Source organism: Tubulanus polymorphus, chromosome 5, assembly GCF_964204645.1.
Source record: "Tubulanus polymorphus chromosome 5, tnTubPoly1.2, whole genome shotgun sequence".
NCBI lineage: Eukaryota > Metazoa > Nemertea > Palaeonemertea > Tubulaniformes > Tubulanidae > Tubulanus > Tubulanus polymorphus.
The window spans coordinates 15,109,936-15,127,015 of NC_134029.1; the positions used below are offsets into that span (position 1 = coordinate 15,109,936).

A 17,080-nucleotide genomic window follows, 5' to 3' on the forward strand; every position below is an offset into this window, starting at 1 on the left:
CTTTTATTACTAAAATAGCTCAATAAGAAGTGAAAAATCGAAGAATTGTAAATTGTGACCGAACTCTGGATAAGGTCTTTAATGTATGTTTTTTTCGCAATGTAATAGCGTCCCGACATAAGAATTTATATTTTTACAGCGACGTACCGGTAATACTTTAATGCATTTGTGAGGACGTAAGTTTTTACGACGAGGTAAGTTTCGTAAGTTTTTGTGACGACGTAAGTTTTTGCGACGACGTAAGTTATTTCCAAAAATCACCACCAGGTGGCACAGCAGATGTCCACTTAATAGAATTGGATTGAATTGCAATTTTCGACAACTGCAACATTACCGGAAAATCGAAAATCCCGGGTCTCTATTAAAATCCGGCGATGCCGGTGAAATAGAAAGATTGTCAGAGTAAGTTTCAAGTTGCGCGATATAAATGATGGAAGATATGGATGATGATATTCTGGTTAGTCTCAACTTTCAACACCTGGTTGACAGGTTCCAAGAAGAAAATGTAAGTGGTTTTTTCTAAGTACCTGGGGCCTGTACTTATCGGTCCGTACTTGTCCATTTATTAGTAATAATTATAATTAATGGATGAGACCTGTTTTTTTTATGGGATTTTATTTGATTTTGCCTAATGAAATGGAGGATTTTCTCTCTCTCATTCAACTGGACTACATATCGGATAGTCCGCGATTTTTGGCATTCTGACCTAAATGAGGTATGTACCCCAAAAAGTAAGCAAAATATCCCAGAAAACAGGCCTCATCCATTAATAAATGGACTATAGCCCGAATGTAGGTATGCTATGCCTACGGCTACGGTACTAATGTATAATACTTATAATAGCAATTACACTTGTCAAGTCAAATTGTATCTGAGTTTTTGCCTTATATAGTAAAAGGCCCTATTCTAGGCCTAGTGGGTAACCTATCTGTGCCTTTGGAGCGTGGTTTAGTTTCAATCTAAGCCTACCTGGTAAGCTTTTGCCCTGGCCGAACAGACTTAATTACCATAATGCATTTGACTAGTCGTATTGCTTTTTTCTAGGTAAGTGTTGAGATTGTGCGAGAGTTAAGCCATGAACAGCTAATAACTCTAGGACTACAGAGACTCGGGGATAGAGTATTGCTGTACGAAAAATGTAGAAATCACAACGTATGTATTGTGAATGAAGGTAAATGTAGAGTTTGAGTTGTTGTATACTACATTGTTTATTTCAACCAATTTATAAAGATGTAGCATTGCACTTTTATGTCTCAAAGCGATAAAACGGATCATTGTGCCGCCAGTCAAACGGCCTTCGTTGGGCAAGTTGTAGATTGGTGAGTGGGTTTGATGTGAAATTTCAGATATTGCTTGACCGCCAGGACAAGTGGCTTTTTATTCCTTAGGCTGGACCCTACAGGACCACTCTTTAACTTTACTGAATTTTAAAATTAATCCTGTAGGCCAGCTGGGATTTCCCCTTCATCTCTGTGTACAATATGTAATATGCTCCATTTCAGAATTGATTCGAGGAAGACCAAAGAAGGATTTACCTTATGAATCTTTGGATTATCTCATCTTGCATGCATTCACATACGATGATATTGGTACAATGTTTGGAGTTATTGGAAGAACGGTTGCTAATCGTGTTAAAGAATATAAAATGCGTGTGTCTGATTAATCAGAGAAATTATCAGGTAGGCCTAAGACCCTAAGCCGCCAGTTTTAATGAATGAGTACCAACACTAAAAAGAGAAGTGAGACGAGAAGATACACGTGTAACATAATAAGGAGATAATTCCCACAATAAATTCAGCCAAAACGAGAAACTTGAATAGAAGAGTATATATATTTGCGCAACGTATGACTGATGATGGCTAATAGTAGTAATTAGGAAAGTCTTGTTTCATACCAATGGTCGAAGGGTCGAGCTCATAAAAAAATAGAAATAGATTCTCGCACGCTCCAATTTATTTTTATTTTTTATTCACTCTCCCTTTCAACCTTTGATATGAAACAAGACTTTCCTAATTACTTATCATATATAAACGAAAATCATATTCATGAATAGTATTTAAATGAAATCAATTTTAATAAAAAGATGTGTATAATAAATGGAGAGTAAACAAATACACAGTGGATCTCAAATAGAATTAAAGATACTACAAATGTCAAATCTGTAGATTATAAATTCAAAAAGTTAAATGAATTAACTTTACATAACAAATATTTAATTACAAATATTGAAACAGTTACTAAGAGATATGGTAAAAGATTAGTCATTCACTTAGAATATGAAGGATTAAAAGGAAATATATATAAATTCAGAACATATTTACCAGATAGCTTTCATAGATTATCAAGTGAAGATATAGAAGAATTATGTTCTGGTGATTTCTATATCATATACAAAGGTAAGAATGAAAAAGGATGTCATGATATAGATTTCGAATAATATAAAAATATTTTGTATGAGTTAGATTTTTAAACATTAAAAGTGTTAGTAAAGTGTGATTGAAATAATACATGATATAAATCATTGAACTTCTAAAATCAATTTAAAAAAAAAAATTGATATTAAAATGGAAGCAAATAAGAAGTACTACTGTCCAACATGTAAAATCAATATAGATAAATCTCAAAAAGCAAGACATAATAATACTAAATCTCACTTTATAAATTAAAATTAGAATATAATAATGATATATTAGAAACTAAATTAGAAGAATTAAAGAATGAAAAAGAAATACATAAATGTTTTACATGTAAGCAATCATTCAGTAACAAAAGATATTATAAACAACGTTTAAAATCTAAAAATCATATTAGAAATATTAATAATGATATTTTAGGTGAAGATTATTTTGATAGAGATATTAATAAGCAAAGCACAATTGAAAGAATAGAAAATAAATCAAACAATAAAAGACCATACAAGGAAGTTAAATTTATAAAATCTGAAGATAAACCAATATATAATATAAATTCTCATTCACAACATATTATTTCAAAACAACATTATAGATGATAGATTAAATAAATGTAATTATGAAATAAAAAGTAAAATAGAAGGGAAATATTTTGAAGGATCTGGTTTAATATTTGATGAAATAATATTCATGACGTTACATGTGTACAATACAAAATAAAATAAATTATATAAATCAAAACCAATTGATGAAAATAATTTATAATATTATAAAGATGATAATATAAATGCATCAAGTTATATCAAATTACCATTTAAAACTAATGCTGTTATAGATGTTCAAAATTGTGATGATAAATGTTTTCTATGGATGATAACTAGTTGCTTACATCCAACAGAGTTTTAGATTAACAAATTATAAACAATTTGAAAATAATTATAAGATAGAAAGTTATCCTGTTAGAATTAAAAATATTCCAAAAATAAAGAGATAAAAATTTAAAAATAAATGTATTCGATTTAATTAAATTACCAATTTTTTGAAAGGTCTTGAGATGTAAATCTAAAATATTTTAATATTGATCTATGTCATTTTCATTCTAGTCCAGGTTTAACTTGGGATTGTGGTTTAAAATATACAGATATAAAAAGGGATTTATTAACAAATATAGATCAATTGATATTATTTGAAAAATCTAAGAGAGGTATTCCAAGTGTATTACGTGATAGATATTTCAATGTAAATGATAATCCTGGATATAAGTGATTATATATAGATGCAAATAATCTATATGGTTGGGCAATGATGGAACCACAACCTTATGGAGTATTTCAAATAACTGAAATTTTACAGCACGAAAATGTTGATAAATTTGATTGGAAGAAAAGAATTCTAGATATTGCAGATGATTCAGACACTGTTTACTTTTTAGCATTGGTTGACGTCTATAACGTCATGCCAATGCTAGTAAAATGGATCGAAAATAGTAGTTCGAAAAAATAGCGCCGACTCTTCTCATTTTCATAGTAACTTCAAATTGTCACTCCGTTCACGTAAAACATTATAAACAGCTGAAAATGACTAAGAAAAATGTTTCAAATATTCCCCACAACATAGCGTCGCCAGATTTGTGATTTAATGGTCCAAAAAATTTATTCGATCGCATTTTTTTCGTTCATTATCTGGTAGATGAGAGCGGGTTAAACAATCTCGTAGCGATATGTCCGCATTGACATTGGCAGTAAAGAATGGGGAACAGCCTCTTCTGAATAGTAAAAAATAAAATTATGTACCTCCGGTTTATAAATATCACAGTGTTTGGATATCACTGTTATTCCAACTATCAGTATCCATGGAATTATTTGGGATTCATGCTCAGCGTCAGAATACGTATTTCTAGAGCAGTGGAACGGCAGCCTACTCGTGACTGAAACGATCGTGCGGGAACGCCTTTAATAAAGTTAAAAAAATTTCATGATGACACGAAACGGTCAAACGGTAGGCTACCACCATGATACGATATCACCAATAAAGATAGATCATTTTATTCAATTTTACCAGAGTTGTTTATTGGAGGAAAATATCATTGTTAAGTACGCCGAGAACAACCATGTTGTATCATCAATCAGTTGACTGGCATTGTAAAATTCGATTCGGCTATATTCTAATATAAGTTCTCACTTTAGGACGCGCTAGCCGCCTGCTGCGCACTCATAAGGCGGTAGCACCCTCTTACGCACTCGGCAGAGATTCGCTTTGTAATGCGCACCGGGCGGGAAAAAATACCTTTTATTATCTTTTCCATGCGTTAAACAACAGTGGTTGAATTTACGCGTTGTTTGTCGTAAATTGCAATATTGCGATGGTTATTTGCCGCTGCTGTAGTTTTTTGGAATTGAATCGAGCGGCCTCGGTAGCTCAGTGAGATAAGGCGTGATGCTGTTGAATCCACTATCAATGCTGAGTGACAAGTGGGTTCGAGTCCTGCTGGCTGTGAACAGTGTGCGGGCAACACTTCAAAGGCCGTACCGTCGTGAGGTTAAATGAACAATCCAATAGGAATAGTCTTGGGAAACCAAGATCCAAACGACGTACGTAAAGCCAAACAAACAAAAAGACAAACAAACAATCATCAGCCGGCCTCAGTGACACCAACGCCGGCATCGCTCTCTGCGACGTTTTGCATGCGTACATGCATCAGAGCTTGGAGCTCTAAGATCAGAGGGTCTTGCAATTGCATTCAGGAAAATCGTTCTGTTTTTGTTTTCATTATTCAGTTGGGCCTAACAGTTCATGCGTAAAAATGGGTCTTTGTATCCAAATCTTGGTTGATATAAATATCTTGGCTGGGACATGATGCCGATGGAAAATATCAGAATAAACTAGTTTCGTCTTTTTAACAGAATCGCATTAATGAGGTTTAACAATACAAATAGCCTAGGCTAAATCGTTCGGCAGAAAATAAATTCTTTTTCAGGAATAAAATCGTACTAGACAAATAGACCTTTGAGTCTGTGGTGCTCCCAATCAACGTCGTCATAGAAGATTTGCCGGCAGATGTAAAACATTATAACCACTTAATACTACAGTATAATCTACCAATGCTTCAAGGACCATGGGCCTCTTGTTTGTTGTAGACTTGGAATATCCTGAACATATTCAATTTAAATCTAGAAATCTTGCATACTGTCCAGAACATAAAACTGTAACACATGAAGAATTATCAAATTATCAAAAAAGAATTAAACCCGAAAATCATATTCATACAGAAAAGCTAATAGTAACTCAGGAGGATAAATATAATTATGTAGTGCATTATCGGTTATGTTAATTATATTATCATATGTTAAAATTTTATTTGCAACAAGGAATGATATTGAAAAAAGTACATAGATATATTTCATTCAGTCAATCTAAATGGTTAGAAAAATATATAGATTTTAACACCAAACAGAGAACTAAAGCTAAAACTGTTTTTGAGAAAGATTTTTTCAAACTAATGAATAACGCATTCTATGGTAAGACTTGTGAAAATATTAGAAATAGAAATGATATTGAGTTGGTAACCGAATATTTGATAAAAATTTAGCTGCAGTTAAAATGAGGAGAACTTCTATGAAATTTAATGAACCAATTTATGTTGGAGCATCAGTTTTAGAAATATCAAAATTATGAATGTATGAATTTTACTATAACGTATTACAACCACTTTTTGAGAAAAGCATATAGAAATCTTATATTTTGATACAGATTCTTACAAATTAAAGATAAAAACTAATAATAGAACAGATGATTTAAAAACATTAAAACATCATTTCGACTTTAGTAATTATCCTAAAAAGCATGAATTGTTTAACAATGATAATAAAAAAATTCTTGGGAAGTTTAAGGATGAATTAGGCGGTGAAGAAATGATAGTGTTCATTGGAATTCGATCTCAAATGTATAGTTATAAAACTAAAACTCAAAAAAATTGAAAGGTATTACAAAAAGCGTTGTTGAAAAAAAATATTCATTTTAAATATTACATCAATTGTATATTTAATGAAGAAGTTGGAAAACATTAGATGAAATTTTTAAGATCTGAGTACCACGAAATGTTTATTGAAGAGATAGAAAAGGTTAGTTTGAACCCTTTCGATGATAAAAGATATATATTAGACGATGGTATACTCACAGTTGCATATGGTTGCAATTTAGATGAATACTTAAAGTTCAAAAGGCAAGAAGATAAAAAAAAATGAATGAATAGGATTATAACATGTTAATCAATTTTAGTAAAAAATATGTATAATAAATGGAACAATCACAAACTATTGATATTTATCATAAGAAATGTTCTAAGTGTGAATTAAGTAAACAATTGTCGGAATATCATAATCATAAAACTCAGAAAGATGGTAAGCAAAGTTATTATAGAACTTGTGTTAAAGAAATGAATAAACAATACCGAGCAAATAATCCAGATTATCAAAAGGAATGGAGAGAAAATCACCCAGATTATAACCCAGAATACTTGAGACAATGGCGAACAGATAATCGAGAATATTATAATGATTATAAGAGTAGTTATAAAAAAGGAAGGTATAAAACAGATCTTGATTTTAAATTGAAACGAATTCTTAAAATCATGGATTGTATATCAGTTCGATGATGAAATGAACACAGATAATTACGGAGATAATTTCCATATAGATCACGTATTGCCGATATCTAAATTTAACATGAATGATGAATACAATAAGAAATTAATTTGGAATTGGAAGAATCTAAGACCTCTTGAAAAGAAAGAAAATATGATTAAACATGACAAACTAGATTTACAGTTATATTTGGAATAGTTAGATAAAGCAACGAAATTTGTCGAGCAATGGAATAATAATAATAAATATAGCTGCAAGCAGCGATAACGGGTTCTGCCTTTCTGGATAGAATGTCGTTCAGGGTGTAACAATTCTGTCTTCTAAATCTCTAATACCACCTTCAAGGATGATTTACACTCCGACCATAGGCTATAAAGGGGCAATTTATCCCGAACAAAAGAACAACGAACTTACTCGGACAATGGTTCCACTTCTAAGAGACCGCACCTAGCGGTGATTTATTACACTATACATTACACTAATTATCGACGGAAAACTACGTACATAATAACGGGTACGAGACCCGTTACACCACTCCCCCCCATAAGTGTCGTAAGCATAGCTTACGACCGCACATACGTCCAGTATTAACAGTTCATCTATCTGGTTGATATTCAGTGTCCGATGTCATAAACTACAGCTTACACACACATTCGCACACATTCGGTATTTACAGTTCGCAATTCGCAATAAATCCAATTATCCAACACGACCCAACTGATACGCCAACACTACGCTTATGTTCCACTGGGGGAAGATTAGAGGCGATTAAACCATTCGAAGGTACTCGCTCAATAATCAACACACTTGCCTAGGTCGGTGAACAGCAGGTTCCTACGTGCTGAAATCACAGAAGGTTCATCAGGTCGGTCGGGCCTCCTGCAGACGGTTCCAACATGAGTCTGATTCCATATAAACAAGGTAAGCTAAAAATACAAATCAAAAACAACGGCAGTACCAAAATTCGAGGTAAAACATGTCAGCTGGGTGACCAGTTATGGGTTATGAAAGGAGAGTATGGTGATTTAACCGCTGCACGGTGCCCACCCTACTACCATATCATATCCCCAAGTGACCCTTAACTACAGTGAGAGGCCGGGTGACAATCTCCATAGCCGAACGACGGTAGTGGAGTCCCTTGAAGTCCGCATCATCCAGGTCAGGGTGGTCTATGGTCAGAAATCCCGCCTTCTCGCAGTGCGTGTTGATTCGGTCTATGGGGACCACCGTCTCTCGTATTCCTCTCATAACAGGAGCTTTGGGCAACCAAAGGTGGAACAGAGGAAGGTTTGGGTACTTCTTGGCCAGAACATTGTACAGCGAATAAATATTCTCTGTTGTCTGGCCATAGTTACGGACGTTATTAATACCGTGGTTAACAACGACCGCACAACAGGTGACTCATGTTGTTTTAACCCCTTCCTCCAGCTGCTCCAGACGCTCCCCAGGGTGAGCAATGATGAACTGTTCGTTTGTGGATCGGGAATCTTTGAACATGGAGTCAATGAGGAGTAAAATCGGACTCCTCAGCTCTCCGACCTTTGCCGCACTGCCCAATACCGAAAATTTCGGTTCAAGGACACTGCCCACTCCACCGTACTGCTCAACAAACCTGGATAAGGTCCTTTTCAGAATCTTTAACCGGCTAGTTGAGAGGTGGATGGGCGATCTTTTCGACGAAGCGACCGTTGCCTTAATTCCCTGAATCACCGCCCCCACCACAACCATTTTAGGGTCGTTAAGGTGTTCAACACATGACAGCACCAACTCACCCGCATTCAATTCAAATAGGGGCTCCTGAGCTCGCGAGTACAGCTTAATGAGCCTCCTCAGGTCTTTGATGTGCTGACCCTTCAAACGCTTAGTCTCGGAGTTAAAGGCGTCCAGTGTAAGAGCATCCATATTTCAGTTGTTCCTAAAAAGATAGTAGAGACAAAACATTTTTATAGCTATGCGTTCAAAGAGATTTAACCATGAAGGTGCTCTCTCTCCCGCAATAATCTCCCTTTCTCTAGCCATTTTGCCTTGTTGTCCATAATCCTAGACCAGCGCTGCTGACAGCAGGTGCATGCTTTCGATGAACCGACACATGACCTGGCGAACTCGCGGTATCTTACGGGTGGTCTAATAACATTCCGAGGCCGAAGCTGTCTGCGATTGTCCTGGAAAACCTCAGCAGGAATCGCTAGAGCTTCGACTTGGTCAGTGTCCGCTGCTTGCGGAGCAGGCCCATTGTCAGTGCCCACCCGATCCGGGGTTAACTCCTCCTCGGATCCCGAGCTGTCCAAATTCACTTCTGGATTTCGGCGCCGTACCCACACAAATGCCTCATTCTCCGACTCTGACTGTTCAGGGCTCGTCGGACGGACTGGCGGTTGGTGGGTTCTAAGTCGTCTTTTTTTTTTTCATCCGTGACTTGTTTGGGGAAACCTCAACTATGGGTCCATGACAAGCCTTCAGATCATTGAAGTGCACTGTCCGAATCTTGGTTCCTAAACCCCATCTCCAACTGAACCCGGTACGTGACCTCAAAGATTTTCTCAACAATTATGTAAGGACCCATCCAGCGATTATGGAACTTGGCTGCCTCATCAGTCTTGAGGGCAAGGCTATACCTCCATACTCGGTCACCCACGTTGTACCCCCCACGCTGAGCAAATCTATCGTAATTGCTGCATGACGTCGTTGGGCTTTTCCAAGGCGGTCACGGACTCTCTGATGAGCTACAGTTAGATTTCTACACATGTCCTGGCTAAACTTGGTCAGGTGGACAGGTTCCTCAGGAGGGCTAAACTAAAACGTCCAGTGGTAAGGTCATCTCACTGCCGTATGTCATGAAAAACGGTGTTTCACCAGTCGATTCCTGCACACAGGAACGAAAAGCCATCAAACAGGACTGAAGTTTCTCGTCCCAGTCATTCCCCATGTCATTCACAGTCGTGGTCAACATCGATTTTATAGACTTGTTAAAGTTCTCGACCTGGTCGTTTCCCATGGGGTGATAGGCGGTCGTTCTGGTCTTTTCACTCTCAAGCAGGCTCAACATCTCACTGAAGAGTCGAGATTCAAAATTGGATCCACGGTCCGAATGAATACTTTCGGGGCATCCGTAGCGGGTGATCCACTCGTTTACGACCTTCCTGGCAACTGTTGGTGCTTTCTGGTTTCTAGCCGGCCAGGCCTCAACCCACTTGGTGAAAGCGTCCTGCACCACAATGATATAAACGTTCCCACGCTTTGTTCGTTGCAGTGGACCAACAATGTCGATATGCAGCCTTTGCCCTCTCCTACCGATTGGCGTTGGTACCAGTGGCGCTTTAGGTCGTTTAGGAGGGTTTTTGCATTGCTGACATTTACGACACTGCTTGACAAAGCTATTGACTGCCTTCCCCAGTCCAAAACACCAAAACCGTTGGCGGACTTTACGTTCTGTCTTGGTGGTCCCTAAGTGCCTACCGGATATACCATTATGGAGGTGAGATAGGACCTTAGGTAATAGCACATTCGGCAGAACTACCCGGTTTTTGGCTAATCTGGCACCAGGAAGTGGTTTCAGAACAAGCAGGTTTTCTACCATAGCCAAGCGTTCAAATTCGCCCAAGAGAATCCTCGCGTTCGAACCATACTGACGCAGGGAATCAGTGTTTGGCTTTGCAAACCCTTTCGGACTAATTCCTCATCATCGGTATCCTGAGCATCACAAATCTCGACCCGAGTTAGGACATCCCCTATACCAATCGTTTGCACGAATGACACTGTTGGGTTACGGTGACGCAGCAACTAGGGCAATCCCCATGACGCTTGACCCTCTTGGGAATCCGCGAGAGTGAATCAGCGTTTTGGTGATTGCGCCCGGGCCTGTGCTCAATGTCGAAATCGTAGTCCGCCAGCCTTTTATTCCAGCGGGCGACTTGGCCTGATTGAATATTGGACGACCGAAGCCACTTGAGGGCTGCGTGGTCAGTCCGGACAAGGAACTTACCACCCAATAAGTAGTGGCGGAAATAATCAATTGATTCGACTAGAGCAAGCATTTCTCGCCTCGTGGCGCAATAGTTCTCCTCCCCGCCTCTCAAAACTCGACCCCCATATGCTATTACTCGTTCTGTGTGATCGCCTTGCAACTGTGAAAGAACTGAACCTATAGCCCAGTTACTAGCATCACAATCAACTATGAATTTCCCCGATCCCTCTGAAAAGTCTGGGAAAGCCAGTACAGGAGGGCTTGTCAACGCAGATTTAATTTCTTCGAATGCTCTTTGCTGACTGATACCCCATTCGAAAGGCTGACCCTTCTTTGTGAGCAGGTGGAGGGGTTTACACGTTGCCGCATATCTCTTGATAAACCGAGAATAGTAAGTGACGAGGCCAGTGAACCTTCATACTTCTGATACATTGGTAGGGGCTGGCCAACTTAGGACTTTGTCAATTTTTGCCCGGTCAGTTTCAATTCCGTTCCCGCTCACGACATGGCCCAAGAATCTTATCCGCTTTTAGAGGAGGTGACTTTTTCTTGGCTTCAATTTCATATTTGCTGCTTCGAAACAACCGATTACTTCTGACAGCTTGGAAATGTGGGACGCCACATCCGCAGAATGGGCTATGACGTCATCGAGGTAGATCAAGGCTGTTTTCCATGACACCTTGTCGAGAGCCAAAGACATGAGCCGTGTGAAACAGGCCGGAGCATTTGTGAGACCGAATGGCATAACATTCCATTCCCACAAACGGTTCTCAGAACAGAAAACTGTTTTCGGCTTGTCACATTCTTGGATCGGCACTTTCCAGTAGCCACTGATAAGATCCAGAGAGAGAACCATGACGATCCCGAAAGTGCCTCGAGGGTAGAATCTATTCGCCCCAACGGGTGACTGTCTTTAGTTGTGACGTCATTTAATTTCCGGTAGTCACAGCACAGACGCAAACTGCCATCACTCTTCGTGGCTAGGACGATTGGGCTAGCCCAAGGTGGCTGGGATGGCCTCATAAGACCTTGGTCACACAGTTCAGCAGTGTACCCCTCAACAAATTGCTTGTGATCGGGCGGCAGACGTCGTTGATGCTGCTTAATCGGCTTCTGCTCCCCGGTATCGATTTCAAACTCAATGAGGGGTGTCCTCCCAATATCAAAATCCCCCCGAGAAAATACACCGTGATGCTGCGCTAGGACCCTCTTCAAATCCTTCCGATCACCCTCCGAAATTTCGAGACTATCGACGTTTAGTTCGTCGTAAAGATCCTTTAAATCATTGGGATCCTGCTGGGGCTGAGGCAGCTCTGTCTCCGACAAACCAGAAGTGTCTTGCACGGTGAGTACATCGACTGATTCGATAGGCGAGAAGATACCCACGAACTCCCCTCGACGAACCCTAAGGGTGTCATCTGAAAAATTTGCTAGGCGGACTGTTACCTTCCCATCCCGCGGACATACCAGAGATTTGCCAGCCAGGCATGGAGCACGGTTCCCTCGAACAACCATACCAACAAAATTGTTATTTACACCATATCTCTGCTTGAAATACGCAGTGGCCACGACCTCATGGCCTCCCGGAATATAACAAGTCTCGGTCAGGAACAAACGACAGCAACTAGGTCGTGCATCCTTGGTCTCCAATGGTACAACTCTACCAGGGTAATCAATAATGCAACCATTCTGTTCAAAGAAGTCACTACCTAGCAGTCACTCCTGAGCCAAGTCATCGGCTATTACCATGGGGACCATGAATCTACAGGTTCCCTAACTGGAGCTCTACCTTGGCCACCCCATGAACCTTCATGTTCGCACCCGTGGCAGTGGCTAATTCGAAGTCGACTGGCTGCAGATTTCCCTGATCGGCCCTACGACTCTTCTCCCAGACAGAGGTTTTCAACAAGGTCACAGAGGCACCGGTGTCTAAGAGTATAGATGTACGTGTTGAACCATTAAGGATACCAGAGGGCCCTACGACTCTTCTCCCAGACAGAGGTTTTCAACAAGGTCACAGAGGCACCGGTGTCTAAGAGTATAGATGTACGTGTTGAACCATTAAGGATACCAGAGCAGTAAAGCCCAGTGTCTCTCAAATCGACACGACGCATCATTTTCTCAGCCACGGGGCAGCTCGAACCTATTGACACATCTGACCGGTCAGTTGTTATTGTGGTTAAGACCGTATCTTCATGTGACTTAACAAACAGAGAGTTATCGGAGGTAAAATATTTGAAACTGTCCCCTGCCTCAGAGGAGAACCATCCGAAATTACATCACCCGGTTGACAGACCAACAGTGAGGTATCTGGGTAAGGAGTTTGCTTCAATCCAAGATCAGTGAAAAATAAGACATTGGCATTGAAGGATTTGTAGTTTCAAACAACTTGGACATTTTAGCTGTCACATAATCATGGCTTTGTGCAGATAGAGATGAACAAAGCATCTCCGAACTGAAACCAACTGGATATGACATTAAACACTGCCCGCGTCCTAATAATAAGCAAGGAGGAGGGGTTGCGCTCTTACATAAACTGTCTATTCCAGTTAAAATCCTGGAATCAACTATTGATAACAAATTTTCTCACTTTGAATATATTGACTGCAAGGTTTATCTGCCAAACCAAACTCTTAGTGTTTCTGTCATTTATCGACCCCCACCTTCAAAAAACAATGGTTTTAAAAATATTGTCTTCTTCGAAGAATGGATGAACTATATCGAACGGCATATCACTAACTCCAGTGAAACACTTCTTCTTGGCGATCTAAATTTCCATCTTGATGATGAAAGTGATAGTGACGCACAAAACTTTTTGCAGACCCTGCATGAGGTTAGGCTCCGGCAGCATGTTCGCGGTCCGACTCTTGTAAAAGGACATACATTAGATGTTTTGATTACCAAGGACTCAAGCTCTTTTTTATCGAACATAGATGTCGTTGACACGGGAATTTTCAGTCAAGATAGCCTTAAACCCTGCGATCACTATGCAGTCCTATGCGATGCCAATACCCCAAAACCAGTCAGCAAAAAAGTATCCATCGCTTATAGGAAGCTGAAGGCAATTGACATTGATGCTTTTCGGGAGGGCATAAAAGTAAAATTATCTCCAATGAATGATCAGAATAGAGGATCCGTTAATGAACTAGCGTCAAACTATACAGCTATCATTAAGACACTTGTTGATACCCATGCTCCGCTCAGAGAAAGAAGCATGTACTTGAAACCGAACGCTCCTTGGTATACGGACGAACTTCATGATGCTAAACGGGAACGGCGTCGCTTTGAACGGCAGTGGCGAAAGAGTAACCTGGAAGTTCATAGGTAGATGTATCAACTGCAGTGTCGTTTTGTTAACCACATGATCGTTGAAACAAGGATGCATTACTGCAACAATAAAATCATTGATTGTGGTCGTAATTCCAAAAGTGTTTTCTCAGTAGTGAAACACCTCCTTGGTTCATCATCTGTGCCAGTTTTACCACATTATGAGTCAGCTGAGGCTTTAGCAAATCAGTTTAATACGTTCTTTTTGGATGAGATAAGTGATATCCGTGCTGATATGCCCTTACCACGTTCTGAGAATTTAGGCAGTGACCACTCACTTCCGGAGTTTAATAGTCTATCAACTTTTTCTTTAGCAACGCAGGATGAGATAAGGAAAATAATAACTAGTTCAGCTAGTAAATCCTGTGAATTGGATCCTTTGCCAACATGGCTTTTAAAAGAGTGTTTAGACGATCTTTTACCAATTATCACAGGGATAGTTAACCAGTCACTTATTGAGGGCTATGTCCCACTAGACTTTAAGATGGCTCACATACGGCCACTCCTAAAGAAAACTGGACTTAATCCTGAAGTGCTAAAAAACTACAGACCAGTTTCAAATCTTAGCTTTATTTCAAAGATTTTAGAAAAAGTTGTTAACAGTAGAATTGATGACCATCTAAATATTTCTGGTCTTAAACCTTGTTTTCAAAGTGCATATTCTAAATTCCATTCGACTGAAACTGCTCTACTTCGAGTTCAATCTGATATATTGGATGCACTTGATTCTGGCAATGTTGGTGTTTTAGTTTTATTAGATTTGTCAGCTGCCTTTGACACGATTGATCATGGCATTTTATTAGATAGATTGTATAATATGTATAACATTTCTGGCACAGCATTTAAGTGGTTTCAGTCTTATTTAAGTGATCGATACCAATCTGTAGTAATTGATGGTAAGCAATCTGCTAAATCAAAGTTGTTTTTTGGTGTTCCTCAAGGTTCAGTTTTAGGACCTAAGCTTTTCAATATGTATATTAAACCCTTGACGGAAATAATATCTTCTCATGGACTTGACTTTCATATGTATGCTGACGACACCCAACTTTATGTGTTCTTTAAAAAGAATTCAACTGCACAGCAGTTTGCTGCTATTAAGCGTCTTGAAAGTTGCCTGATTGATATTGAATGTTGGCTTAAGGAAAATGTTGAAACAAAATTGTGACAAAACCGAGTCTTTGTTTTTCTGTTCTCCTCGTTATGTACTGTACCACCTACTGATGTACAACTGCATGTTGGTTCTGTTTCTGTAGTATCTGCTCGCTTAGTACGGAATCTAGGTGCTATTTTTGATAGATCCATGTGACGGATCATGTATCATCTGTCATAAAATCCTGTTATTTCCATATGAGAAACATTGGTCGTATTCGTAAGTATCTAACTAGGGATTCTACCAAGTCAATTGTAATTCTTTGTTATCTAATATCCCGGCGACACAGTTTTACAGATTACAAAAGGTACAAAATGTGGCAGCTAGAATAGTTACCCTCACTAAATGAAGTGAACACATTTCTCCTGTTTTAGCAGATATTCATTGGCTGCCAGTCCGCTTTAGAATAGATTTTAAAATCTGTGTTTTGATATTTTCTATCCTTAAAAATGAGGCTCCTCATTATCTCTGTGACATGATTAGTTTTTATAGACCATCGCGAAATCTTAGATCTGTTAATTTTAATTCACTTTTTATTCCACGTACGTTTTGCCAATTTGGTGACAAGTCTTTTAGAGTCTATGGCCCAAAAACTTGGAATGCCTTGCCTAGTCATCTTAAAAGCAGTAAGTCTATTGAGTGTTTTAAAAAGAATTTAAAAGCACATTATTTTAGAATTGCATTCAATTGAAATTGTCTTACTGAATGTTCACTGTTTTTAAATTCAATATTGTAATGTTTTTATCACCATATTTTATTGTACGTCGTATTTCTTTATTTGTAAGTGCTCTGGAGCAGTTTCATTAATCTGGACAGGGCACTAAAACATGTATAATAATAATAATGGTAATAAGGAGTTAAAACATTTGAAGTTGCCTGCTTTTCCAGATATGCACTACCTGTCGTATCGGTTCCACCAAGAATTTCGTTCCCAACAATTTCCCTTACGCAAGGGTCTAATGAACTATTTACAATTATTGAACTACTTACAATTTGGGCTCTATCATGCACGGAATCGTTAACGGGTGAAGGAACACTTTTCTGTATTCTACGGTGTGGAGGCAGATATTTCTCCATCATATATGTGGAGGGTCTCTCTATTGGCGGCGATTCCCTTGCCCCCTGGAGGACCGCCTGTAATCGTTTCCCGGTTTCCCGGGCCAGTTCCTGGCATAGTGACCTCTACCAGAACATGTATGACATGTAACCTGCGGACATGTATCAGCTGTATGATCCGGTTCTCGACACCGCCAGAAAGTGTTGTCCCTACCCTGGGAGTTGGCCTGAGTCTGCGCGTTAACCCTGGCCTCTAAACCGTCCATGCGAACATCTAAACCGTTGACGAGGCCCACGAGTTCCGAAAGTAGCTCATCCGTCTGACTGGCCTTCACCTCATTTACATGTCGACGAGGGGGTCTGGACTCGTGTCTCTCAGTCAGGCGCCGCGCAGTCTCATGACCTCGAGCCAATGACACAGCCTCCGATAGAGACTGTGGCTGAGCCACGTACAACTGCTCCCTAACACTCGAGGGTACCGCCACACCTGCCAAGAATTGGTCACGTGCCAACTTATCCTGCAAACTGT

At 39.2% G+C, this 17,080-nt stretch overlaps 2 protein-coding genes across 2 annotated transcripts in view; both read left to right on the forward strand.

Annotated features, from left to right (window-relative positions):
• The window catches only part of LOC141906266 (fibrillin-3-like), a 769,611-nt gene that overhangs the window by 40,918 nt on the left and 711,613 nt on the right, over positions 1 to 17,080 (forward strand). The gene's annotated exons all lie outside the window — the stretch shown is intronic.
• On the forward strand, positions 13,729 to 15,510 carry LOC141905244 (uncharacterized). Its single transcript, XM_074794058.1, is given in 1 exon segment — positions 13,729 to 15,510. A coding segment is annotated over 1 exon segment (1,782 nt).